This window comes from Trichosurus vulpecula, chromosome 8 (assembly GCF_011100635.1).
Source record: "Trichosurus vulpecula isolate mTriVul1 chromosome 8, mTriVul1.pri, whole genome shotgun sequence".
Taxonomy (NCBI): Eukaryota; Metazoa; Chordata; class Mammalia; order Diprotodontia; family Phalangeridae; genus Trichosurus; species Trichosurus vulpecula.
In genome coordinates, this window is record NC_050580.1 from 32,409,442 (window position 1) to 32,436,591 (window position 27,150).

At 49.5% G+C, this 27,150-nt stretch overlaps 1 protein-coding gene across 1 annotated transcript in view; it reads left to right on the forward strand.

The window, feature by feature from the left end:
* The window catches only part of TSPAN15 (tetraspanin 15), a 71,037-nt gene extending 44,640 nt beyond the window's left edge, over positions 1–26,397 (forward strand). The window contains exons 4-8 of the mRNA XM_036735816.1: positions 8,505–8,600; positions 11,794–11,910; positions 23,116–23,163; positions 24,308–24,424; positions 25,238–26,397. Of these exons, the coding sequence (XP_036591711.1) occupies positions 8,505–8,600; positions 11,794–11,910; positions 23,116–23,163; positions 24,308–24,424; positions 25,238–25,405 (546 nt within the window). The 3' untranslated portion in view covers positions 25,406–26,397. The remainder of the gene's footprint in view (positions 1–8,504; positions 8,601–11,793; positions 11,911–23,115; positions 23,164–24,307; positions 24,425–25,237) is intronic.
* The last annotated feature ends 753 nt before the right edge of the window (positions 26,398–27,150 follow it).

Sequence of the window (27,150 nt, forward strand, 5' to 3'; positions counted from 1 at the left end):
ATCCCTCCAGGATTTTTTTGGGGGGCCCTTCTTGGAGCTTGGGGAGGCAGGGCAGGGTTCCCACAGGTTTCCTGGGGCTCCGGGGGAGTCGGCTCACTTGCAGGCCCCGGAGAGGGGGGCAGTCTGTCTGCAAACACACGCGCTTGTCTATATCCTTGGGATGCAGGCATCTCAGGCCTGACGGTGGCCCCCTGTGACTTCGGTGGAAGGCCAGGCTCCTGCAGGATGTCTCCATAGCCGTGTGATGGTGGGAAGCCACTCAGGCATGTGCTTAGCTCTATAGAGGGGAGGACTATTGCCTTGCTGCCCTGGAGGACAGCTTCTCACAAGAGGGATCCCGTGTGCCCCCCAGGCCCAGAAGGGCTTCTGTCCGTGGCAGGGGCTCAGCCAGGAGGCTGCCCTTTGGGAATCACAGGCAAAGGCTGCTACAGGATATGTCATCCCAGAATGACCAGTGTGGCCTTGGGGAAGGCCATTCACGGCACCTCATCTGCCCTTCAGTGCTGCCATAGAGAGACCTGTGAATCAGTGTTACTGATGACCAGCACAGATCTGTTGGTTCTATAGGGAGCAGCTAAGAAACAGTGCACAGAGTGCCAGCCCAGAGTCAGGAGGGCCCGAGTTCAAATGTGACCTCAGATGCTTCCTAGCTCTGTGACCCTGGCAGGTCACCTAACCTGTGTGCCTCAGTTTACTCAACTGTAAAATGGAAGCCTAATAGTACCAACTTGTGGTGAAGATCCAATGAGGTGATACTTGTAAAGGGCTTAGTCTGGCGCCTGGCACGTAGTGAGTGCTGGGTGCATGTTGGCTGTTGTACTGACATCCAGTATTGTGGGCTCCAGCATCCTAGTACAGCCACCCCTGAGTGAGAATTCTCTCTAGAACGTCCCTAACAAGTTGTCATCCAGCCTGAGCTCCAAGACCTCTAGGATGGGGATCTCACTACCTTCCCAAAGCCGTGCTTATGGTCTTTGGATAGTTCCTGTGGTTAGGAAGTTTTTCTGGTCTCCTTGCCTGGAATTCGCACCCATCGGTGCTGGTCCTGCCCTTTGGGCCATCCCTCTTCTCCGTGGCAGTGCCTGACTTTACAGACAGGGCCTCCACCCCCATTCTTCCCCCCAGGCTTCTCTTCTCCGGCCTGGCCCTCCGCTGTGTGCTGTGTGCTCTGGATGGGGACAGTGGACAGCAGCACCATGGTCCCCCTTATTTTGGATACCAGGCCTCACAGGGCAGCCCAAGATGGCGCCAGATGTTTTGGCTGCCCCAGGATAGGACAGCTACTGACTCACACTGAGCTTGTCTCCCTAACAAGGTTGTTGGCAGGGATCCACCTGGCCTTTAAAGCCCCTTACCTTCTGGCTCCCTCCCCCCACCTTGCCACTTTTATTTTATATTTCTCCCCTTCCTGAGGACTCCAGGTGATGGAGTGGTTAGGCGTGCCGGACTTGGAGTCAGGAAGATCTGAGTTCAAATCCTGCCTCAGACCCTGACTACCTGTGTGCTTTTGGGAAGTTCCCTTCTTCTCTGGGCTTCAGTTTCCTTATCTGTAAAATGCAGGGGCTGGACTCTGATCTCTCTGGACCCTTCCTGCTCTAGCTCCGTGATCCTCTGATCCCAGGGACTTGGAGCAAGTCCGGACAGGACCCTGGCTGTGGAGCCCGACGCTCTTGTTCTACAGATGAGGAACCTCGGGGAGGTGACAGAGATGGCATCCTGCCCAGCCCCTGAGGGGCGGGGATCCGAGCCTGGCCCCCCTCTCCCTGGCCACGTTCCCTGTGCCTCGCTGCCTCATGGGGTCAGGTGTGCTCTGGGTGGAATGTAAGCCCCTTAGGGGCAGGGATCCGAGCCTGGCCCCCCTCACCCCTCTCCCCAGCCATGCTCCCTGTGCCTTGCCGCCTCAAGGGGTCAGGTGTGCTCCAGGTGGAATGCCAGCCCCTTGAGGGCAAAGATTATTGGTTTTTTTTCCTTTATTATCCCAGCACCTGCCTAGTGCCTGGCACATAGTAGGCATTTCATAAATATTTGTTGAATTGAATCGCAATTTGACCTGCCTCGCTATGTGGAAGGCGGAGGTTTAAAGCCTTAAAATAATACCCTCATAGTAATGACGCCTCACAGGTAAAGGGCATTGTCCCATCCCTTACACCAGCCCTGTAAGGTAAGCCAGGCAGGGACCTCGCTCCCCATTTTACAGGTGAGGCAGCTGAGACTCAGAGAAGGTCATTGATTTGGCACGGCCACATATAAAGGATAGAGCCCGGTCTAGAGACCCAGGCCTGGGGGCTCCTGCGTACGTGGTCCTTCCAGGACCCTGCTTCTTGGGTGAAATGAGAGGAAGACGCGTTCTTGATGTCAGAGGGGATGGAAGAGGCTGGATCATGGGGGGCTTCATTCCCTGGCCTTGGGGAGCCCAGGCCACGTCTGGATGTGCAGCCACCCTTGCGGCCCTGGGTTTCCCACGGCTCCCCTGGGCTGCAGAAAGCCAGCTCCTTTGGGCAGTCAATGGCTCCTTCCTTTCCTTCCTGCCTTCTCCTCTTCCTGTAAATCAAGCCTGTGGAGAGGGGTGTGGGAAATAGGGGGGATGTGAGATCTCCAGCAGCACCACTCGTCACTAGCCCAGAGGTAACGTAGGACTCCCAGGGGGCCTGAGAGACCACTGACTCACCTGCTTTTACGCAGGGGGAGCATGAGTCACGGGGAGGCCTTTTCTTCAGTCACATAAGCTATTCCTGGCAGGGCTGGGATCTGAATCGTGGTCTCATCTCTTTGTGCTCCAGGTGCCAGCACAGCTGCAGGCCAGGGTCTCTGTAAATACAGGTTGGGGTTTGGCCGCTCCTCGGATCATTTCCTTCCTGCCTTTGTTTCACCCAGGGGTGATAGCTCTTTTCTCCTGGCTTCCTCCAGGCTGATGTGTCCTTCCAGACAAGGCGAGCCCCTGGGGTTCTCTCCTCAGAATTCCTGGTCACCGTTCACGCTTCCATTCTCCTCTCAAGCCTAGCTATGGGAAGGGAATACCTGGCTGCTTTTACTAAGTTTAGGTTTCTAGACCTGCTTGATCTGTATCCCAAGAGACTGAATAACCCATTGGAAAGAGCCCTGACTCTGGGTCCAGAGGACCTGGATTCAATTTCTGCCTCGGATAATTTCTGCCTCTGTAACCCTGGTGAATTACTTAGACACTTTGTGCCTCAGTTTCCTCGCCTGTAAAACGAGGTGTTGCGATGAAAGGTCCCTTCTTGCTCTAGTTCTGTCATCCTTTGAATTGGCAGATAGGAGCTGCTGCTGCTGGGTCAGTGTCAGGAATGTCTGAAGGGTTATGGAGAACGAGGGTGATGCTGCAGGGTCAGAAAAAGGAAAATGTTGTTCAGCTGTTTTTCAGTTGTGTCTGATTCTTTGTGGTCCTCTCTGGCTTTTCTTGGCAAAGATTCTGGAGGGGTCTGACATTTCCTTCTCCAGCTCGTTTTACGGATGAGGAAGCCAAGGCAAACAGGGTGAAGTGACTTGCCCAGGGTCATACAGCTAGTAAGTGTCTGAAGCCAGATTTGAACTCATGAAGATGAGTCTTCCTGACTGCCAGAGCTCTGTGCACTATGGCACCCCCTAACTACCCTGAAAGGAAATCATCCCAATTTGTTGTGCTTGTCCTTCATTCTCAGAGAGGACCATGGCATCAGGGAAATGAGGACATGACTTGCAGTTGACTTGGATTTGAAGGAGGGAGGGCTGTGCAAGGTCACCAGCCTCACTGTCTCCTCCAGAGTCTGGGTCCAGTGGCCTGATACTCACCTGGAAGACTGGAGAAGGCCCAGGATGCATTGGGAGACCCTGGCCCTTTCAGGCTAAGGCCTTTTCAGGTTCTCACTGTGAGTGAGGTAGCACCTCTTCAGTGAATAGGCCTCTTTAAGAAGTTAATCAAGGGATGACCCCTTTAATCAAAATTAAAATTAAAAAAATCAAGCTGGGAGGGGAGACCCTTATTGACATTCACTCTGTGCTAGGAGGGCAGGGACCTATTGTCCAATCTATGGGTTCCTGGAGTTGGGTTTAAGGCTTAGTGTTTGAGAAAGAAATCCCAATTTAAAAGAGAAGAGAATGACATTGAACTATAGGCTTGACTTTGATTCCTGGTAAGATTCTTTATTGAATAATTGAGTAAGTAAGAGCCACATTGCTGGTAAGTGCCTGAGGGCACATTTGAACCCTGGTCTTCTGGACTCCAGGCCCAGCACTCACTATGGCACCACCTGGCTGCCCAGATGAAGTCAGAAGCACCCTTAGAGGCCCCCTAAGGACAGACAGAAGAAGTGACTTGCCCAGGGTCACATAGTTAGGAAGTCTCCAGCACAGTCTGGCCCTGGGCTTGACTCCCTCTTCTCTTCCCTGAGAGGCAGCAGCTCCATTTGCCCCTTGACTCTGTCCTTCCTTTGAGCCCTGTCTCCCCAGGGTCATCTGCCAGAGGGCATGGGAGGCCTGGGAGCTGCTGCCTCTCTGCTCTGGCCTCCTCCCATGGGTGTCAGGGGAGCTTGACATCATTGCTTAATGATCAGCTTCCTCCAGATGCTGCCGTGGGTGTGGGTACTGAGGTCACCAAGCTTCCCAGGCTCCCGCTGGGCCCCTTTGGCCAGAGGGGAGGCTCTCTTCTGCTTCCCCGATGTCCCTTCTTTTCTGTTCCTGACTTCTCTGCTCACTCAGCTATCCTACCAATCACATCCAGCCATGACATTCAAGTTCTGACATTTGTGCTCTATGTTCTAATGCCTTTTCCAGTTCTAATGTTCCACATTGTGAGAGTCCTGCCAGCTAAGCCACATTCTGTGTGTTCTAAGGGCCCTTCCAACTGTCATGTTTCTGTACTGTTTTAAGCTCCCTTTGAGGATACTTAATCACTTCTGTTCTCCTCCCACCATTTGTCAGGGTGGGGGGTTTCTAATCCCGCCCCCACCACAGAATAGCAGACAAATCTATCGAATCAATTAATCGATCCATAGTAGACGAGGAGCATTTTAATCAGGGTGAAAGGATCATAGAAGCCTTGGGATCATTGGACAAAAGCAGAGGACACCATGCATGAAATAATCTTGTGGCTGGCTGAAAGAACCAGATCCGTCCCTGGGCCAGTGCATAATACAATAGGCCAGTCTGGAGGTGCACACTCCAACAGCCAGCCAGCTGCATGGGGATCAAATCCAGTGGGGAAGGACCCCTGAGAGGGAACTGCCTTAGTGGGGAGGGAAGGGGAGAAAGGAGAAAGTTTCTTCTTCCCTCTCAACCCTGCAACATTGACAAAGTGACATGCTTCCCAACTTCAGAAAGTCAGATCTGGCACTCCTGCGGGTGAGTGCAGCCATGTCCACGGAGCTGGTAGCAATTTATCCAGGACAGCATCTTCACTGGGAGGTGAGAGATACATCTAGGACACATGAGACAGAGCCAGGAAATGTGGCTTCAGGACTCCTCCAGGGCACCAACCCTCAGAGTCCGGCAGAGAGCTACACCTAAGGGAACTTAAGGAGGGCTCCCTGAAAGGGTTTCCAGTAATCACTGGCTGTGTTTAATTACCTCGTGGCCACTTTTGCTCTCTGATTTTGAGCCTTCTCTCTCCAGGAGCCTAGTGTGTGCAAGTGGGCAAGATGTTTCTGTCCATGCCCTACATGCTTAGTAAACATCTTTTCTAACGGCTAATTACATCTGGCTGATAGCCAATGGGGAGCGTGCCAGTGGGGGCTCATGAGCAACAATACGAATAAACTCCAGCCTCTCAGGGTTAATTTAATTCAGTTTGATCGATAAACATTTATTAAGCACCTACTATGTGGCGGGCACTAAGCATACAAGAAGAGGCAAAAGACTGTCCCTACCCTCAAGTAACTTACAATCTAACCTTAGGAACTCGAGGGGAATAGTAGTCAGCCACCCTGTGGGGACTCCAACCTCTAAGTCTGAGATATGGTGAGTAGGGTGAGACCTACACACACACACTCCTATCAGTCCATCTAAGATAGCTCACTTCTCTCTCTCCCTTTCTGGTGGAAGGGCAGGCTGGCTTTCCTCATGTACCCCACCTCCCACTCCCACCTGGTCTGGGCCATCCCCATCATGCTCTTAGGTTGGGTTTCAAGTTGGCTCATGCTGCGGTGTTTGCTGTTGGAAAAACTTGGATGCCCTGGTGTCCCCCTGGGATCGATGGAGGAGGGAGCAGGGGCCTGGACCACTGCCCTGCCTGCTGAGCTTAATGTGGGATTCGTAGCAATTCCTGGTCGTATGTGCAGGGGTTTGGGGATCTGAGGTCAAGGTTGAGAGCTGGCTCACCTGTTTGGTTCTCAAAGCCCACCCCTGGGCAGTTGGTGAATTTTCCCTTATTCTTCATCTAGCCTGCCTTAGAGAAGGTCATTTCAGGCATATGCCCTGGCTCCTTGCACATGGTGAGAGAGTTTTCTGTCCAGTAATTGCCGATGTGCATTATGGGGCACAGCCCTTACCCAGGGAGGCCCGCTTAAGTAACTTGATCAGGAGTTGTGTTTAGTGGAGAAGCAAAGGCCCCGAGATGGTTGAGGTTCCCTCCCAGGGGAGGAGCCCAGGGTTTGGAGCCCTGAGGACCTGCGTACTAAGCCAGGATCATCTGTTCACTCTCTCTGTGACCCTGGGCAGCCCCTTCAATTCAGCAGATGTGCAGGGAGTCCCCAAAGTCTGCTAATGCTTAAAGGGATACTGTGACTTTCAGTTTGTGTAATACATAAAGACCTCCCAGATGGGGAAATATACTCCACCAGCATGGGCTGGCACCTTTGGTGCAACTTGTCATCTCACAGCAGGGGTTCCTCACCTTGTTCATGCCCAGGATCCCTTTGGCCATCTGGAGAACTGAGGGACCCTTTTCAGGGGACTCAAATTAAAATACCTAGGCTTACAAAAGGAAGCAATTACATTGAAATAGGGTTGTCATAATATTAAAAAACCAAGTTCATGGACTCCAGGTTAAGGACTCTTGTCTTAGAGAGTTGCCTACAGTAATCCAAGCTAATAAACCTTTATTAAGTGCCTACTGTGTGCCAGGCCCTGAGAGAGGTGAAGGGACTTGCCTGGAATCATACACCTAATGTGTGTAAGAGAAAGGATTTGCATCCAGTCCTTCTTGCTCTCTCACTCCAGGCTCCTTCTCCTCAAAGCGCATTTCTCTTAGATGAGATGATATATATGGAGAATAGAATGTTCCCGTCCCAGGGGAAGGCAGCCTGGCCTGTCTCCCTGCCCAGGAAGGGAATGACTGAATAGAACCCAGGAGCCCGAGCGCCTCCAGGGGATGGCTGAGCTCAGCCTTTTTCTGAAGGAGGGGCCTGCATCTGGCCTTCGCCCCCTGCCTTTCTGTCTGGCTTTTCTTCATGAAGCTGAGATGGTCCCTTGTTGTGCCCGGCCTTGGCTGTCCCTGATGGTCCTCTGCGGCCTGAAAGCTCCCATTGTACTGGAGCGAGCAGAGTCGCCTGCCTGTCTTTGGGGCTCGCCCACCCACAGCTGCTGTGAGGCCCTTTGTGTGCCCAGAGAGCTCTAACACAACAGATGGACTGTGGGGGCAGACAGCACAGTGTGACTCAGGGTGGGACACGAGTCAGATGCATTCTGTTTGGGGAGAGTCACTCTCCCCTGCCAGGAGATCAGGAAAGAGGTGGGGTGGTGTGGGGAGAGGACTGGTTCATTCAGCCATCAGATCTGGGTTCAAATCCCTCCTGGATAGCTCCTGGTGTGACCTTGGACAAGTCACTCCACCCGGATGGGCCCCAGTCTCTTGACTGGCCAACCTCTCAGGTCCCATCCAGCTCCAGGTCAGTCTCCAAAGCCTCGGATCTGATAAGCCACCTCCCCTTTCTGAGCTCTCCTTCCCCATCTGTAACATGGGGATAATAACACAAAATAACTAGTAAACTTTGAAATGTTGTGCAATTGTGAGTTGTTCGGCTCTTTCAGTTGTGAGTCTGTCATACCTGGTCTGCCTGGATTGCCCCAAATGTTGCTAGGATCTCTTTGGTGCAGTGGAATGAGCACTTGACTTCCGGTGGGGAAATCAGTGGGCTTCGTGGAGGGGGTGGCCTTGGCTTGGAAGGATGGGCAGAATCTCAGCAGGCTGGCTGGCTGTGAGTGAAGGGCATTCTACATGTGCGCCCTTGGGCCAAGGTGCAAAGATGTCACAGGCCCATCAGGGGCACGGCCAGGTGTTGCTTAGCCCGGAAATCTGGCTTCCTGTCCCACCCAGTTGGCCCGGCGCCCCTTCTCCGGTGGCCTTGTTCCTGATTTACAAAGTGAGGGGGGGCGGTTCCTGCCCCCCTTCTTCTCCTGACTGTCCTAAGGCCTTGGGTGGGGCAGGGAGAAGCTCTTGGGAGGACGTGGGGAGGCAGGTGATGGTCACCTGTGTGTCACCCAGTGGGCGGGCGAGGATTTGGGTCGGCTGGCCAAGCAGAACTGTAAGGAGAATGGACCCAGGCTTTTCTGAATCTCTGTTTTCTGACCAGACAATCGACTTTCTGAATGACAACATCCGGAGAGGAATCGAGAATTACTATGATGACTTGGACTTCAAGAACATCATGGATTTTGTTCAGGAGCAGGTGAGGCGGCCATTCTTGGGGATCACTTTCCCTTTGAAATCATCCTTGTTTCTTTCCCCTCCATCCCTGATGTTCCCTGGGAGGGGGAAGGAGGCATCTCTGGTCCTCTCTCCCCTCCTCCTCTGCGCCTCTTCCCCACCCAGTCATGGGAACACCTACTCAGAGGAGGGAGAAGGGAGAAGGGAGAAGGGTCTGCGAGGCCAGAGGGGAGGCAACTCAGGGGGTCAGAGCCGAGGCTGGGATCCACCCCTTGTTCTCCAACCTTGACCCAGGGCTCTCAGCTGGAGATTATGATGTGTGGGGGAAGGCACACAGGAGTCATGCTCAGATTCTAATCCTGGCTCTGATCAGTACAGTCTGTGCTTTGTTGGGGCTTTCCTGGGTCACTGTAAAGGTGCATGGTCCCTAAGGCCCATCCAGCCCCAAGTTCTGTGACACTGCGACTGGCCAGGCTGGGTAGAGGCACCAGCAGTTAGCAGTAATTATAACAGGAGCATTTGCTCAGTGCTTGAAGGCTCACTGTGACTCCAGAGCCAGGCTAAATCTGTAAACGGTACTTTCCCCACAAAAGGCCCATCAGGCACCTAGTGTGGCTGTGGGGCCTTTGTCATATAGATGGGACACTGAGTCTCAGAGGAGCAAGGGCCCGTGTTGAGTTAAAGGTTGGCGCCTGGGTTCAGACGTGGGGCTCCTGGCCCTCAGTCTCATGGCCTTGTGGCCTCTAGGTGTTGGTTACCACAGGGGCAGGCCCTGTCCCCACGGGGCCCCAAGCCCTCCCTACATGTTCTCATTAAGCCTGCCCCAGCCCAGGCACAGTGGAACCATTTGAAAAGCCTCCCTCAGTAGGTGGAAGGGCTTGCTGGGAAGAACAGTCTACATGCTTCCCCAGTGCCTGCCAAACAGAAGGTGCTTGATAAATGCTTGTGGACGAACTGACTGACTGGCTCACCTCTACGCAGCCAGCCCATGCTCACATGCTCTTCCTAGCCGGATCAAGCAGATGTGGCCTGTCAGGCTGTCCTCTTGACCAGATCCCAGAAGCTCTGAGCCAGAAGGGGCCTTGGGGGTCTTCTTGTTTTATTCATTCCTGACCAAGAATTCCCCTGAGAACCCAGCTCACCATAGTTGGGGGTGGGGGCCGCTCCTTCTATGTTGAAGACCTCCAAGGAGGAGGATCCCATCACTCCCAGGGCAGCCCATCTTGCTTGTGGGCAGTGTTAATTCGTTAACAGAATTCTACTGAGCCAGTGTCTCACCTGGGAATGGCAAGGCAGAGCAGGCCAGAGACGAGGTGCCAGGAAACCAGTGGTGGTTTACTTAATTTCGCTATGAGAAACAGATCTGCAAATCAGGAACTCTCCTGATCAGATGATACACAGAAAACCCTTGACAAACCTTTAAGTGCTACAGAAATGGGAGAGGCCATGGCTGTTGTTCTCGGAATCTCAGCTCTCCCCTACATGAGAGAGTCAAGATTGCTTCCCTCCCTCTTCACTCTCCCCTGGCTCCCATCTGCCATCACCCCTGGCTGATGACTCCCTTACCTTCCTATCTTCACCCTCCCCTCAGTAGGAGCCCTCCTGGGCTCTCCTCACCCCCTCCCCCAGCCCACAGATTCATCACTCTGGGGTCTTGGGTAGGAGGGAGCAAGAAGGGAAGTGGAGAAGGGGGAGAAGTGGGTCTCCACTTTCCAGTGGGGGGCTCTTCTTGACCTCTGGCTCTCTTTCCAGCCTCCCCCTCTCCTTTGGGAGACCCCAAGCACTGGTAAAAGTAGTTACTGGCCCTCACCCAGGGCCTTGAAAGACACGCATCCCCGGAGCCCCAAGCACCTCCAGAGGCCTCCATTCAACCTCCCCGCCCTCCCTCTGCCTTTCGATCCTTTGCAGTTCAACTCCAGCTGCCAAACAGGTGCTCTTGGCCTCACTGTTCATCTTTCATCCAGACAACAGCTCCTTGGAGCAAGCTTCCGCTGGGCAGTGGCTCTGTCCTGGCTGCCCTCAGCCGAGGGCTGCAGAGCATCCCTTGGTGGAAGGAAGGTGGAGAGGGAGGCTCTTTATAAATCAGGCTGATCCACTGTCCACAGGTGTTGCCTCTGTGCCTCCTCATCCCAGGGCTTCCTGGCTCCCCAGCTTCCCTCTCATGACTTTGAACAGGTGCAGGGCCTGCCTGGCTGACACCTAATGGCTCTCCTGGGGTGGGCCATGCTTCACAGCAGGATCCTTTGGCCCAGAGACTCCATCTGCATTAGAATGGGCCCTGGGGCTGGCCGGGAGTTTATTTTTCCAAGGAGTAAGACCACTTTTATTTATTTTTCTTTTTTTCTAGTAACTACCTACCAGGTCTCAGAGCTGCTGTGAGGAGTGCACTTTGTGAACCCCAAAGAAATATATCAATGTGCACCATTATTATCCCAGAGGCAGTGGCGTAGTGGCTAGTCTGCCCTTACTCCGGGAAGACCTGGGGGCCTCTCCCCAGGGCTGCTCAGCACAGAGAAGGTGCTGGCCAGCATCGGCAGACCAGGGAGTTCCCTCGGGGTTGGGTTCAAGGTGATGACTTTTTTGGCCATAGTGTGTGTCAAAAACTATCTACCAAGTGATAGAGAGGGACAGGGAACCCTGTGGTATTGTAGGGTCCATTCCTCTTTGGGACAGCTTCACATGCTCCCCAGTGTTTCCATAGATCCTGCAGCTCCAGTCCATAGCTCCTTGTTCTGGCCTCTGGACCGAGCAGAAGAGCTGGATCCCTCTTCTTCACCATCTTCAAGGACTTGAGGACAGCCCTCTTGTCCGCCCCCAAGGCTTCCCTAGGCTCACCTTCCCTAGTGCCTTCCACCTTCTTCTCATGTGACCCTGGCCTGGTTACCTTCTGCCTAGTATATTCCTGTGCTGTGGGCAGAATCCCCTCCCGCCTGGTCCCCCCAGGATTGAATTCTTGTTTTATAGCTGAGGTAACTGAGGCAGGGAACCCCTACTTCATGCCCATGCCTGGTATCAGCTCCAATGCCAGGTGCTAAGTGTGAGGTCAGAAATGGCCTTCTTCATCCAATGAGCCAGTCTCCTTTGGTGGGGGAGGGACTCAGGGTGGCACTTTGCAGGTGTGCGCTGCCCTGACTGAGGGCACTTGGAGGACATTCTCTTGTGGCTGATCCCCGCCCCCAACCACACACACACTGACTTTCTTTCTTTCTTTTTAGTTTAAGTGCTGTGGTGGGGAAGACTACAAGGACTGGGCCATGAACCAGTACCACGACTGCAACGCGCCCGGACCCTTAGCGTGTGGGGTGCCATACACCTGCTGCTTCAGAAATTCGGTAAGAGCTGTGTAGCCATCATAGTCTCATTCTAACAGCGCCCACCGTTTACAGGAACATGAAGGCTGACAACGAGCTCAGACCAGGGTCCTCGGGGTCTGTGCGTGTGCCTCAATGGGGCCTGTGAACTTGGCTGGGGATGAGAAAGCGTAATTCTCATTAACTTCTAACTTAGCGTTGCGATTGTGAATGTTGGCAGCAAACAGTTGGCCACAGGCTTCCTCAGACAGCTGGGGCCTGTGAGACGAGAGCAGCTTAGGACTCCTGGTCTGTACCCCAGGATTTCATAAACACCCTTCAAGGCAGTTACTGAGCGTATGGATTGTGGGGAAACTGAGACTGAGGGAAGTTTAGGGACTCCATAGATATACATATGGTGAGGAAGTGTCAGAGCCATGATCTGAACCCAGGTTCTGCTGCCTCTAACCAAATGACCACTGTGATGCAGCCCTTCCTCCCACCCCAAATGACAGCCGTGGCAAAGTGTCCTCCAATCTTGTCTCAAGGTCCCACCCTTTTTGTAAAATTGAGGGGCTAGACCTTCTTTGGGTAATAGCCCCCTTGGGCAGTGTGGAAGTGTGTAGACCCCCTTTCCAATCATATTTTCAAATGTCTAAAATAAAACTCCTAGGATTACACAGGAAGTCAATCGCCTGCCCCGCAGACTGGATGATTTTTGAGGTCCTTCTGATTTTTCTATTTATAATCTGTGACCAAATGAGGGGAGCGGCTTGGGGCTTTGGGTCCCTGTTGGAATCCTGCCCTCCACATGCTCAAATACAGACTCATCAGCATTGTATTTAAGCCCTGCAGTTCAGGTCCCTCTGTAATCAGCAAGGTTATTGCATCTTTTGGCCAGCTATTGGTCTTTGTCCAGGTTGTCCCCTGTACCAGTACTGCCCACCATAGGCCTCTCCTCCTTTCAGAATCCCTAGCTTTCTTCAAAGCACAGCTTTGGGCTACTTTTTATAGGAAGCCTTTACTGATTCCCCCTATGTTTGTCATAAATATGTTGATGATTAATTAATTATTAATTACCTGTTGTGTCTCCCCTGTAGACTTGTCCTTCTCGTGGTCAGGGACTGTTTTCTTTGTGTGCCTAGCATAGTACATAGCTATTTAGTCAACGTATTTTGGATTGGTTTGGATGGAAGGAAGAAAGGAAACAAGCACTTTTTAAAAATTAATTAATTAATTTTTAGTTTTCAACATTCACTTTTATAAGGTTTTGAGTTCCACATCTTTTTCCCTCCCTCCCCCTTCACCAAGACAGCAAGCAATCTGATATAGGCTGTATGTGTACAATCATATTAAACATATTTCCACATTAGTCATGTTGTGAAAGAAGAATCAGGGCAAAAGGAAAAAACTGAAAGAAGAAAGAAAGAAGGAAGGAAGGAAGGAAATTATGCTTCGATCTTCATTCAGACTCTACAGTTCTTTCTCTGGAGGTGGATGGCATTTTCCATCATGAGCCTTTTGGAATTGTCTTACGTCGTTGCATTGCTGAGAAGAGCTAAGTCTGTCAGTCAGTCATCGCACAATGTGGCTGTTACTGTGTCCCATGTTCTGGTTCTGCTCCACTCAGCCTCAGTTCATATAAGTCTTTCCAAGTTTTTCTGAAATCTGCCTGCTCATATTTCTTACGGAGCAGTAGTATTCCGGTTCCTGGGCACCCCCTCCATTTCCAGTTCTTTGCCACCACAGAAAGGAAACAAGCAGGCCCTTTGCTAACCATTCTACAAATTTGATCCTAAGCTGTTGTCCCCTTGTGCAGATGTGAACACTGAAGTTGAGGGAGGCCGTGTCAAACAGCTAGTAAGTATCGGAGGCAGGATTATAACTCGGGCCTTCCTCACTCATGGTCTTGATCTCGCTCATCACCAGCCCCTCTCTCAGCTTTGGTTCTTGGTTCAAGCCTGGGACTTGAAGCCCAGCAGACATCCATTTGCTTCCAGCCCTGCTGAGGAGGGAGGCTGACATTGTCCCCAGGCAGATGCTTCCTCCATCAGCGCAGAGTTTGATGAATGAGCTCACATCCCACCTGGTTCCTGTCTAGAAGCAGAGAGCTCCCTTAGCGGCCATGGAAAGTTTCTGTTCCAAGCCTCACGTGCTTTGGAACGTTCCCTGTTCTGCCTCGTTGCTGCCTGGCTCTGTAGACCGTTCGCTGCTGTCTGATTGAGAGTGATGGGGGTGCAGGTCACCCCACTTTGCAGGCAGGGAGGTAGAGGTTCATTTTTGTGGTGGTGTGGCCGTAGTCCCTCCCTTTTGACAAAAGAGGAGACTGAGGCCCAGAAGAGGAAGGAGGTTGCCCCGCAGCTGTTAAGTGGCAGTGTGGGGACTTGGGGCAGTGGTCCCCACATTTCTGACCACATCCCTAATGGGTAGAAAAAACTGAGCATGCCCCCTCAATATATGTGTGTAGGGATGGAGCTGGATCTGGCAAGTGACTGGGATAAGGAATTTCTGGGAGGAGAGACTCCTTCCACCAGAGCAGGCTGGCACTGTCTCTACATCATCTGACCGTATACAGTTATCTAGTCCAGTGAGAAGTGAAGTAACTTGTCCACAGTCACACAACTCATTAGGCATCTGAGGCAGCATTTGAACTCAGATCTTCGAGGCTTCAATGCCAGCCAGTCTCGATCTGCTCTGTTAGGCTGTCTTTCTGTGATTTACAAACATATATGCCTATTTATGAATTACATACATGTGCTACTAGAGTAACATGTTATATACATTATAAAACACACAAAAATACAGATGAAAATAGGGTGCACTAAAGAGGAAGGAACCAACTTAAAACTTTCTGTGTTGGTGCAAAAAGCCTCCAGGCACTCCCCAAAACTTTTACTACTGGATGTTTAGTGAGAGCGCTGTGATTGGGTACCTTGCCTTATTTTTTAGAATCTTAGTTTAACACCTGGTTATGTAGACATTGGAAAGTCCGGGTCTAGGTTCGGTTTATTTTGACTCCATATTGGAGCCCCCTCCTATCTGCCTCAACCTCAAACAATATATTTCACAAGACACAGTTTACCACAAAGAGTCATCGTCACGGTCATTTCAAATCAAGGGAGCATTTATTAGGCTCCTACTGTGTGCTGGGCCCTGTGTTGGGGCTGGCCAGTCCCTTGGCCCTGAGGAGCTTAGAACATTCTGCTGGTCGGAACAAGAGTCCTGCTGGTTGTGGTTCAGAGAATGCATGTCATTTGTCAGGGCAGGTGTGACGTCATGTGCAAATGGCAGCTGCCACGTTCATGACAGCTCTTGCAAATGGAGCCCTCCAGTGAGTGTAAAAGCACATGATTCATGCACCCTGAGGAGATTCTGTTTTTGACAAGGAGCAAGGATTGTCATAAACAGATACCCCAGTTAAAATAGAAGAAAGGATTCCTGTTCACAGTAGACATTAACAAGACCCTCTGGTTTTTCTCTTCGCCTAAGCTGGCCTTTCATCCTCATGGGTGGTATCTCTGGTGATTCTTGGGAGATCTCTGTGTCTTAAAAAATATTTCCCCATTCTGATGCTCTGACTCCTCTCCAGGCACATGTGATGACAAGTGTAGTTTTACCTAATTAAGGCCCAAGCTTTTAGATGTGACAGGTGAATATTGACTCATGAGATTGAGTTTTTCTTTTTTTAAAATGACATTTTTGTTTCATTAAATATTTCCAAGTTATATTTTAAAGGATTTTTTTAACATTTAAAAAAAATTTGAGTTCTAAACACCCTCCCACTCATTGAGAAAGCAAGCAACATATTAGTTATACATGTGAAGTCATGTAAAACAATTCCGTATTAGCCAGAGGATCACAGATTCAGAGCTTGAAGGGAATGAATCCGATTGCCTCATTTTACAGATGGAGGAACTGAGGCCCAGTCCAGGGTCCACACACACATACATATACACGCAGCAAGAGTCTATTTCAGTTTGGACTCAGTTCATCAGTTCTCTCTCTGGAGAATTTTCTTATTTTTTAAAATTTATTTATTTTTTTTTAGTTTTCAACATTCATTTCTATTAGATTTTGAGTTACACATTTTCTCCCCTTCTCTCTCCTCCACCCCCACCCCAAGATGGCATGTTTTCTGATTGCCCCCTCCACCAGTCTGCCCACCCTTCTATCACCCTCCCCATTCCCTTCCCCCTTACTTTCTCGTAAGGCAAGATAGATTTTGGTTGGGGGGGGGGAGAGGAGGGAAGTCAGGGCAATTAGGGTTAAGTGACTTGCCCAAGGTCACACAGCTAGTATGTTAAATGTCTGAGGTTGGATTTGAACTCAGATCCTCCTGACTCCAGGGCCGGCTGCCCCCAAGATAGATTTCTATACCCCATTGCCTGTATATCTTATTTCTCTGGAGAATTTTCTTAAAGAAATTTCCTGGGCCTTGAAGAATGAGTTATGGATTCAGAAAGGAGGACAGGTTGGTGGACTTCTAGGGAAGTGGGGAGTGCTAACTGTCCTTGGAGTCAGGAGCTCCGAGTTTGAGTCCTGGCCCCATCACTGGGTGGTCCCGGGCAAGTCCCTTCATTCCTCTGGGCCTCAGCTTGCCTGCTGTGTTTTCCCCTCCCTCCCAGGGTTGTTGTCAGGATCACATGGGACAGTGAATGTGTTTTTTTTGTCATTTCACTTAGGGCAGGGATTCTTGACTTGGGGTCTGTAAACTTGGTTTTAAAAGATACTTTGATAATGGTAATTCAGTATTGGCTTCCTTTGTAATTTATACATGTGAAAACATGACTCAGAGGCTTCACCAGATTGGCTGCTAAAGGGGTCCAAGACCCCCAAATGCTGAGTCCTTGATTTAGGGGAAGGGTGGGCATAAAACGGGTCTACAGGACATGTTTGGGGAGTAAGGGAAGGCTCAGTCTTGGTGAAGTGGGGGGTTTCCTGTCTCTTCCACTGCCCAGCCACCACAAGAGCTGACCAGGAGACCCACCCCTCAGCCTCCAATTCCTCCCTAGTTGGGAGGGTCCGGGCTCTGAGGAAGGGTCTCAGGGTCAATGAGCCAGGACTTCTCATTTCTACCGTCACTTTCCCAAGGGGATCAGTGGAGGAAGATCTGTGGGATAGTGGAAAGAGCCCTGGGTTTGAATCCCCCCCTCACTGCCTAGGTGGCCTGAGGCAGTCACTTCCTTCTCTTCACCTGGGCCATGGAGCAGCCGTGCTATCTGCTCTCTAAGGTCCTGGCTCCTTCTCTGCCCTCTGATCCTGGCGTGGGAGTTCAGGGGGTTGGGCCGGATCATTCTCTGTGCTGCCTCAGCAAGTAGGGAGACGCGCCCCACCCCCCCACTTACCCACCCCATTGTACAGCTGCTCTGGAGTCTTGGCCAGCTGGAAAGAGCCGCCTGTGGACAACAGAGCAGATCCTGGCCGAGTGCTCAGTAGCTGTGGACCCTGGACTGGGCCTCAGTTCCTCTATCTGTGAAATGAGGAAATTGGATTCCTTCCCTTTGAGCTCTGAATCTGTGATCCTCTGGCTACTTCTGTGTTTGGGAAAAATTCTTGTTGCCCATAGTACTGAAGAAACAGGACCAGATGAGTCCACAGATACCCAGGTCCTTTCTGCCTGCACACATGGTCGGGAGGGCCAAGAGCACAGAGGGGCATTGATTAAAGCAAGGATTCATGGGCTCTGAGTTCGAGGCCATGAGGGTGTCTTCTGAAATGCATAAACTTTGTGGCAGCTTTCAGGCACTTCAGTTTCTTGGCATGTCATGAAGGGGCAAGGTTGCCAGATAACTGAGCTGCTGCTGAATCACCACTGGACTTTCTATCACGTGATTTCCATGGGCAGAGGCATTCGTGTTCTCACTCAGGATGCCAAGAATACGGCTCTCTCTGAAGTTTGTGTCAGGGCTTGGTTTCCCTTTGGGGCCGGGGAGCTTGCTCCTCTCTCCCCCTGGTCACATGCTGGTGATGACAGGAGCCTCTGGGATTTGGAGGCCAGCTCCATTCTCTGTGGTTTACTGAGTGTGGCCTGAGCCGTGCTGACAGAGGGAGTTTTGGACCGAGTCAGACTGGAGGTATGAAGGAATATGAGAAGGGAAGGAGCTGGGCAGGGAGGGGGAGGTGGTCGAGTGGAGGCTCTCAGCCCCGGAGGGGTGGGCCTCCCTGCACTAAGGGTGGGCCTTAGTGATCATCAGGTCCAGCCCCTTCTATTTACAGACGTGGAAGCTGAGGCCCAACAGTGGTTAAGTGGCGTGGCTGACATCACATAGGGAGTGAGTGGTGGGGCCGAGATTTGAACCCAGGCCCTCTGACCCCAAGTCCCAAGCTCTTACATATCCTTGTTGTCAGCTCCTTGCAAATAGGGATCGATGCCCCCACTCTGTTTATTTCCCCAGAGGCTGGGAGGGGCTGTGGCAAAAGAGGCACCTTGGTTCCCTGTTGGGGGACCTGTGAACATGTTTAACCACTGGAAAGCCATTTGGAATCCTACACAAAAAGTTACCTTTGACCCAGCAATACCCCAGCTAGGCCTGTGCCCAGAAGAGATCAAAGAAAGAGGGAAAGGTCTTTTATGTACAAAATATTCATAGCAGCTTTTTGGGGGGAGGGGCAAAAAAACTGGAAATAAGGAGATGCCCCTCAACTGAGGAATAGCTGAATCAATTGTGGTCTGTGAATGTGATGGGGGTACTATTGTACTGTAAGAAAGGAGGAAACATGATTGCTTTTTAAAAATTTTTATTTATTTATTTTTAATTTTCAGTATTTACTTTCATAAAATTTTGAGTTCTAAATTTTTCCCCCTCCCTCCCCCCAAGATGACATGCACTCTGATATAGGCTACACGTGTACAATCGTACTAAACATATTTCCACATTAGTCATGTTGTGAAAGAAGAATCAGAACAAAGGGGAAAACCACGAGAAGGAAAAAGAAGAGAAGGTCTGCTTTGATCTGCATTTAGATTCTATAACTCTTTCTCTGGAGGTGGATGGCATTTTCTATCATGAGGCTTTTGGAATTGTCTTAGATCACTGTGTTGCTGAGAAGAGCTAAGTCTCTCACAGCTTGTCATCACACAATGTTGCTGTTGCTGCGTACAGTGTTCTCCTGGTTCTGCTGCCTTCACTCTGCATCAGTTCACATAAATCTTCCCAGGTTTTCCTGAAACCATCCTGCTCACCATTTCTCATGGAACAATAGTATTCCATTACATTCATATACAACAGCTCATTCAGCCGTTCCCCAGCTGATGGGCGTCCCTTCCATTTCTAATTCTCTGCCACCACAGAAGGAGCTGCTATAAATATTTTTGTATGTGTAGATCCTTTCCCCTTTTTATGATCTCTTTGGGATACAGACCTAACAGTGGCATTGCTGGATCAAAGGGTACGCAGTTTTATAGCCCTTTGGGCATTGGGAAACAGATGATTTCAAAGAGACAAGAAGACTTCTATGAACTGATGCAGAGTGAAGTCAGCAGAACCAGGTGAACAGTTTATCCAATAATAACAGCGCTGTAAAAGCAAACAGTTCTGAAAGCTCTGTAAGACCTATGGTCAAAACTGAGACCATCAAGGAGATGAGAGGACTGACGGTGAGACATTCTATCCATTGTGGAGAGGTGATGGATTTAGGGCGCAAACCAAGACGTAGAGTTTTGAACATGACCGTTGAGGATGTTTGTTCTGCTTTGTTACAAGAAGTTTGCTTTTCTTTTTTTTTTTCCAGTGGGGGTTAGTGGGAGGGAAAGAAAATAGATTTCTATTCACTTTAAAAAAGAGAGAGGTGGGGTATTGCTGCAGATGGGAATGTTGTGTACATTTTCAGATGAGATCACCATATTATTAGTTTTATTTAATTGTTTTATTACAGGAGATCTCTTACCAAGTGTGAGTAATCTGTGAATCTGTGTAATAAGAGAACAAAACAAATAAATAAAACTTACAAAACAAGGAAGAGACCGACCAAAATCCCATCTCTGACACGTGCTGGCCCAACAGGCTGCCTTGGGCGAGTCATTTAATCCCTCAGTAGGGGCTGACCCAAACTCTTGGAGGGAGTTTCCTCACTGGGAGTTCCCGGCACTGACAAAAATCACAGGTACACACACACACACAAAAAAAAAAAAAAAAGAAAAGAAAAATGCCTGAAAACATGAATGTGACAAGGAGATCCTTAATAGGCAGCAAGTGAGAGATGAGAGAAGAGATTGAGTATGCCTGATTGCACTGACTCTGACTTTGGAAATAATAAGGAAACGACAGCCCGAGAATACGGTTTGGTTACTGCCTTGTGGGTGTTAATTTAGGCTGCGAGAAAACCCCAAAACTGTGAGTAATGGAAGTTTATGGTTTCAGATATGCACATATACTCGGGATCTGTGGTTTCATCTGTCCAGGGAGTGGGAAACCCCTCTCAGCTTGTGAAAGGTCTATACTTCGGTAGATTAGTCCCAAGGAAGGCTCGAGAGTTGCCTGAAGAATGTAGAGAAGGTTAATCCATTGATTCAGGGTCATGCAGCTAATGTCAGAGGTAGGATTTGAACCCAGGGCTTCGGCACTCTGCCCACTCATGATACCACAATGCTTCTATCCACATGCAATCTTCTTGTCTTTTTGTTCTTTTTTATGTTTTTGAATGAGAGAGAGAGTGAAGCCTCCTAGCTTCCCCATTAGATCATGAGCGCCCCAAGGTCAGGGACATCTGCTTAGTGCAGTGGTGTTTATTGACTGATCGCCTGACTGACTCTGAACCCTGTGGAGAACACAGGCTCACGAATCCATCTAGACATCTTCTTAAAACCGAAAGACAGTCCAGCAGCAAGAGAGAGAAAAAGAGATTCCATTTAAAATAACTGTAGACGATATAAAATACTTGGCTGTCTACCTACCAAAACAAGTCCAGGAACTATATGAACACGATTAGAAAACATTCCTCACACAAATAAAGTCAGATCTAAACAATTGGAAAGATATTAATGGCTCGTGGGTAGGCTGAGTCAATATAATAAAAATGTCATTTCTGTGTAAACTAATCTACTCGTTCAGGGCCATACCAATCAAACTGCCAAAGAATTATTTTATAAAACTAGAAAAAAATAATAACAAAGTTCATTTGGAAGAACCAGAGGTCAAGAATATCAGGGGAATTAATGAAAAAAACGAAAGTATGCAGCCTAGCAGAAATCAACAGAACAGTCTGGTACTGGATGAGAAATAAAGTGGAGCAGATGAGTACACAGTACATGGTAGTGAGTGACTGTAGTAACCTAGAGTTTGGTAAGCCCGAAGATCCAAGGTTTTGGGACAAAAACCCATTATTTGACAAAAAGCTGAGAAAACTGGAAAGCAGTTTGACAGAAACTAGGTATGACCAACATCTTACACCGTACATCAAGATAAGGTCAAAACGGGCACAGGATTTAGGTGATACCATAAGCAAATTAGGAGAATTGTTTACTTGTCAGGTCTATGGAGAAGGGAAGAATTTAAGACCAAACAAGATAGAGAGAGCATTATGAAATGTAAAATGGATAATTTTGATTATATAAAATTAAGAAAGTTTTTGCACAAATAACACCAGTGCAACCAAAACTAAAAGGAAAGCAGAAAATCGGGGGGGGGGGAGCTTTACAGCAAATATCTCTGATAAAAAAATGTGTGTGTGTGTGTGTGTGTGTGTGTGTGTGTGTATGGAGAGAGACACAGAGAAAGAACTGACCCTATATATATATATATATATATATGGAGAGAGACACAGAGAAAGAACTGAGCCAAACCAACGAGACTACAAATCATTTCCCAATGGATGAACAGTCAAAGAATGTGAACAGGCAGTTTTTAGACAAAGAAATCAAAGCTATCTATAGTCATATAAAAAGGCTCTAAATCACCATTGATTAGAAGAATGCAAATTAAAGGGGCAGCTAGGTGGCGCAGTGAGTAGAGGCACAGGCCCTGGAGTCAGGAGGACCTGAGTTCAGATCTGGCCTCAGACACTTGACACATTTACTAGCTGTGTGACCTTGGGCAAGTCACTTAACCCCAGTTGCCCTGCCTTCCCCCCTGCAAAAAAACCCAAAAAACAAGAATACAAATTAAAACAACTCTGAGGTACCACTTCCCACCTATTATTTTGGCTAATATGACAGAAAAGGAAAATGACAAATGTTGGAGGGGAAGTAGGAAAACGAAAGGAGACACTCATGCATTGTTGTTGAAGTTGTGAACTGATCCAACCATTCTGGAGAGCACTTTGGAAGTATGCCCAAAGGGCTATAAAACTGCATACCCTTTGATCCAGCAATACCACTGCTAGGTCTGTACCTCAAAGAGATTTTTTAAAAAGGGAAAAGAAACTATTTGTACAAACATATTTATAGAAGCTCTTTTTGTAATGGCTTAGAATTAGAAATTAAGGGGATGCCCGTCAACTGGGGAGTAGCTGAACAAGCTGTGGTATATGGTTGTGATGGAATATTATTGTGCCATAAGAAAGGATGAGCAGGAGGATGTCAGAAAAACCCGGAAAGACTTCCATGAATGAAGTGAGTGAAGTCAAATGAGCAGAGCCAGGAGAACTGTGTACACAGTAACAGCAACGTTGGTGGACAGCTACTGTACGTGACAGCTTTTCTCAGCAATACAGTGATCCAGGACAATCCCAAAGGACTCGTGATGAAAAATGCGTCCACCTCCAGAGAACGCCAATCCAAAGCTCAGTATTTTTCACTCCTTCCTTCCTTGCTTCCTTCCTCCCTCCCTCCCTCCCTTCCTCCCTCTTTCCCTCTTGCTTTCTTTATTTTGTTTGATTCCCCCTCTACACAAAATGACAAATATGGAAATGTTTTTTACATGATTGCACACATATAACTTGTATCAGATTGCTTACTGTCTCAGGGAGGGAAAGGATAGAATTTGGAACTCATAACTTAACAGCAATTATTAAAATTTATTTTTACACGTAATTGGGGAAAGATATTTTAAAAATATACCACAAAGACAAGAGCCTTTATGTCCTGGGGCCCTTCAGCACCCTGATAATGTCTCTCGGACTCCTTCTCAGAATCCTGTGTTTAAGTGCAGAAAATTTAAAAATAGGATTACAAACGAAGGCAATTCTATTGAATGCAGTTGTCAAAATCTATTCTAGACCTCGGGTTGGGAGCCTCTGTCCTACGAGGTGCCTGGGAGAATAGCCATGGGATCTTCCCTTGTCGGCTCTAACTGTCCCTTTCTGTTTCAGTCTGCTGTCGTTAACACCATGTGTGGCTATAAAACCATCGACCAAGAGGTGAGTCCTTTTAAGTTATCAGGACCTCGTGTTTCCTTCCCTCCCTCTGGGGCTGATATGAGACTCCCCAGCCGTGCAGGCTGGTCTGGGAGCTTCAGGAGAGCTTCAAAACTAGCTGGTGTTGTCCTTGAGCTGTGGTGGGAAGAACTGGGATTGGAGAGTCAGGAGGTAGGGGGTTTCAGGTCCAGCCCAAAGGCTTCCTCATTGTGGGTACAGGTGTTTCCCCTGCTTTTTTGTAGATAAGGAAACTGGATCAGAGAGGACTGATGACTTCCTCAAAGTCACGGCCCACACTTCAAATAAAGTATCTGAGAGAGACAGAAACAGAAGGAATGAAAGAAGAGAAGGAAGAAGGGAGGGAGTGAATAAAACATTTTCCAACCTCCAACATCCCTTGCCTCGCTGGGTACCCAGGGAGAATCCTAGGACTGTGCCCAAATTGTGGGAATCTTGATGTGACAGGACCACATGACTGCTGTCACAGAAGGGCCCTTAGATACTTAATAATCTCTGGCAGTTATATTGAGCTGCAAAGCTCTTTACATATGTCATTTTATCTGATCCTCACAACAACTCTGTGAAGGAGGAAATATCACTATCCGCATTTTATAGATGAAGATACTAGACCTGAGAGAGGTTAAAGTGACTTGCCCAGGGTAACCCGGCTAATAAGTGTTTGAGATAGGATTCTAACTCAGGTCTTCCTGACTCCTGGTTTACTGAACTAGAACAGCCCTTAGAACCTCAAATCTAGAATATCAGAGGTGGGAGGGTCCTTAAAACAGGGAATGTCAGACCTGGGAGGGCCCTTAGAACAGAAAATGGAACAGACTCTCAGCTAAGAGAGTGCTTTAGAGACCCTCTTTTCCTCTCCCAATGTAGAGTCAGAAGGAATGCGGGGGGATGGGGCAGAGGACTCAGATTCTAATCCCATTTGCTCCACCATCTGGCTTGGGATATTGGGCTGGTTGCTTCCCTTTTCTGAGATTTGCAGAAAGGGAGGCAGAAGCTTAGACCAGCGACCAGACTGGATTAGGGGACCTGTAAGGTCTTTGATGGTCTATGATTCTGTGAAACCAATGCCCTTGGAGAGGCAGAGAGGGGCGTCCTAGCACCTCTTCCAACCGCCCTCATTCCTTGGCAGCGCCTGAGCGTTCTGGACGTCATCTACGTCCGTGGCTGCACTGATGCCGTCATCATCTGGTTCATGGACAACTACACCATCATGGCTGCCGTCCTGCTGGGCATCCTGCTGCCCCAGGTGAGGCATCCTTCAGGCCGTTCCCCAGGGAGCCCTCCTGGAGGGAGGCCGAGGGCAGGGGTGCCCCCAGAAGGGGTGAGAGGGCTCAGAGGATGGCGGAGGGGGGAAAGTATTCATAATAATGGCAAATGGAGAGAGGATTGATGGGGACTCGAGAAGACCTGAGGTCAAAGCCTGCGTGGATGCCGTCACTTAAGCACGTTCACCTTCAGTTCCTCATCTGTGAAGTGGGGAGGGTGATGATGCCGCCTGCCCACTAGGGCTGTGGTGAGGGTAGAACGTAAAGCACTCGCAAGCCTTTGTTCACTACCAATAACCACAACAGCGAAAGGCTTAGGAGAGGACCAGGGCGCTCCGGGTGCTGAGGCTGCCTCTGCCAGGAAACTCGGCCTAGAGCCCTGAGAGACTGAGCTGAGCCAGCATCTACAGCTAGTGCTTGTCAGCGTGGAATTCGAACCCCCGCCTTCCTGGCTTCCGTACCACGCAGCGTCTTAATGGTGATCGTAACTGGCATTTACATAGTGTATTCAGACTTGCAAAGCTCCTCACACAGGCTTCTCCTTTGGGCCTCACGCCAGCTTGGTGGTCTTATTATACCCCCATCTTACAGATGGAGAAACTGAGGCCCAGAGAGGGGAAAGGGCTTACCTAGGGCCATGCTGTTAGTGGCAGGAGCAGAATTTGAACCCAGAGCCTCTGACTCCAAAGCCAGTGGCATCCTTTGCCCTAGGAGTAAAAGAGGGTTCCAGGCGATTGTGTTGAGGGGAGGGGTGGGGAGCCTTCACCCTGCTTCACCTCCCTTCTCTTTTCCAGTTCCTGGGTGTGCTGCTTACTCTTCTCTACATCACAAGGGTGGAAGATATCATATCTGAGCACTCCGTCACCGATGGCCTCCTCGGGGGGGAGAAGAAGGCAGACCTGGAGTTTTCAGGAGGAGGCTGCTGCATGTGTTATCCAGGGGAGAGTCCTCAGGGCCTGTGACAGGCTTTTCCACCAGACCCCTGGGACGAGGAGGGGCAGGGGACCTGTGACCACCGGGGCCAAGCTGGGCCAGCCATCCTTCCACAGACAGTACCAGCCTGGGCCTCTGCCCCTGGTTCCAGCTCCCTCAGACCATGTGGACCCTATCTGGACTGGGAGTGTGGGAGTGGCAGAGTCCAGGGGGAACCCAAATGTCCATGCTTCTCTTTCCCAGGCTTCTTTGGGACTTGAAGGGGATTGAGAAGCCCTTTTCCTAACTCAACTCTCCCCTTCCCCCAGGGACAAGGAGGCAGAGAGTAGGAGGCTATCTAGCCAGAGCCCCTGTCCTGGTGGCTCACCCTGTGTCTCTTGTCTGATGCTGGCGGGCCTGTGGGATAGTGACTAAGGGGCAGATCTGGGGGTGGTTTCATCCCCCAGCCATGGCCCTGGGGTGGGGCTGTCTTGCACCCCCATTTTCTATCTCTGTCACCCTAAAGTCCATCTGGGTATTGATTCAGCTGCTGTTCTGGGCCCACTTCATGAGGCCTCGTGCCCTCTTTCTTCATCCCCCCTGGGAAGCTCAGGGGCCAAAAAAAGAAAGAAAAAAAAAGAGATTTCTCAGTTAAGCCTGAGATGCTGTGTGTGGGAATAATTGAGCTTAGCTTGGCCCTGAACTGGTGCATCAGGGGCTGATCTTGTGGCATTGAAATTAAATTGTGGCTATTTTTGTATTGATTTATAAGTGTGTGGGAGAAGGGTATGCATGAGTGTATTGATGTGTGTGCCTGCCTGGTCCTAACCAGAGTTTTGAGGAGTGATGAATGTTCCCCCAACTGATCATTTGTACCATAACTTTGTGATTCTGCAATTTCTAGGCTGGCCTGTGTCCAGTGCCTTGAGCCCCCATTGGAGGGCTGTTGCTTTGGTGACTCCATTTATATGTGACTTTTGTAACTGTATAGAGTTTTATACACAAATAACAAGCCTGTTTAATTAATCTGAATCACACACTTGGGATTGTTTGTTTTTCTTTTTCTCTGATCTCCCACTGCGAGCCCGGCCCTGCTTCTCGAAGGTTGTCAAAGCATTCTGCATACATGAGCACACTGGATCTCTCAATCAGCACACAGGATTAAGGGTCTTCAAGTGCCAGGCATTAAGCCAGGTCCAGGAATTAGCCGACAAAAAGAGAGCCAGCCTCTGCTTTTGAGGATCTTATGTCCTTTTAGGGTGGGAAGACAGAACACAAGGAAGGAAATAGAAAACCTATGCCAAGTAAATGAATGAATGGAAAAGCATTTTAAAGCCCTGTATATACCAAGGGCAGGGAGTGCCAACAGACTGAACAATCCCTGTTCTGAAGGAGTTCACCTTTTATTGGGAAAAAGCACCAAAAAGAGCTCAGCTTTGGGGCAGGCGAGAAAAGCCCAGAAGTCCTTGGGCTCTATTAGAAGATTTCCTGGTGAGGCCTGGGCCACTGGTGTCAAACCCCAAAAGAGAGGAGGCTGCTAAGTCATATACAGGGATTCCTTCAGGCCACATATTGACTTAGAAAGCTATACATGCTTTCTTTTTTTAATTAGTTGTTTTTGTTTAAAGGTTCCCAATTCCATCTTATTGTGGTTCAGCTCACACTCACAGGAGCTGTGGGCCTGATGTTGGACACAGTGGAGGGTTGGTTGGATGCTAAGGCTTGGTGGTCCTCCATTTCTCTGGAAGGAACAGATACCTGTGTGCAGTCAAGCAGCCTGGGCGAGTTCTGGGTA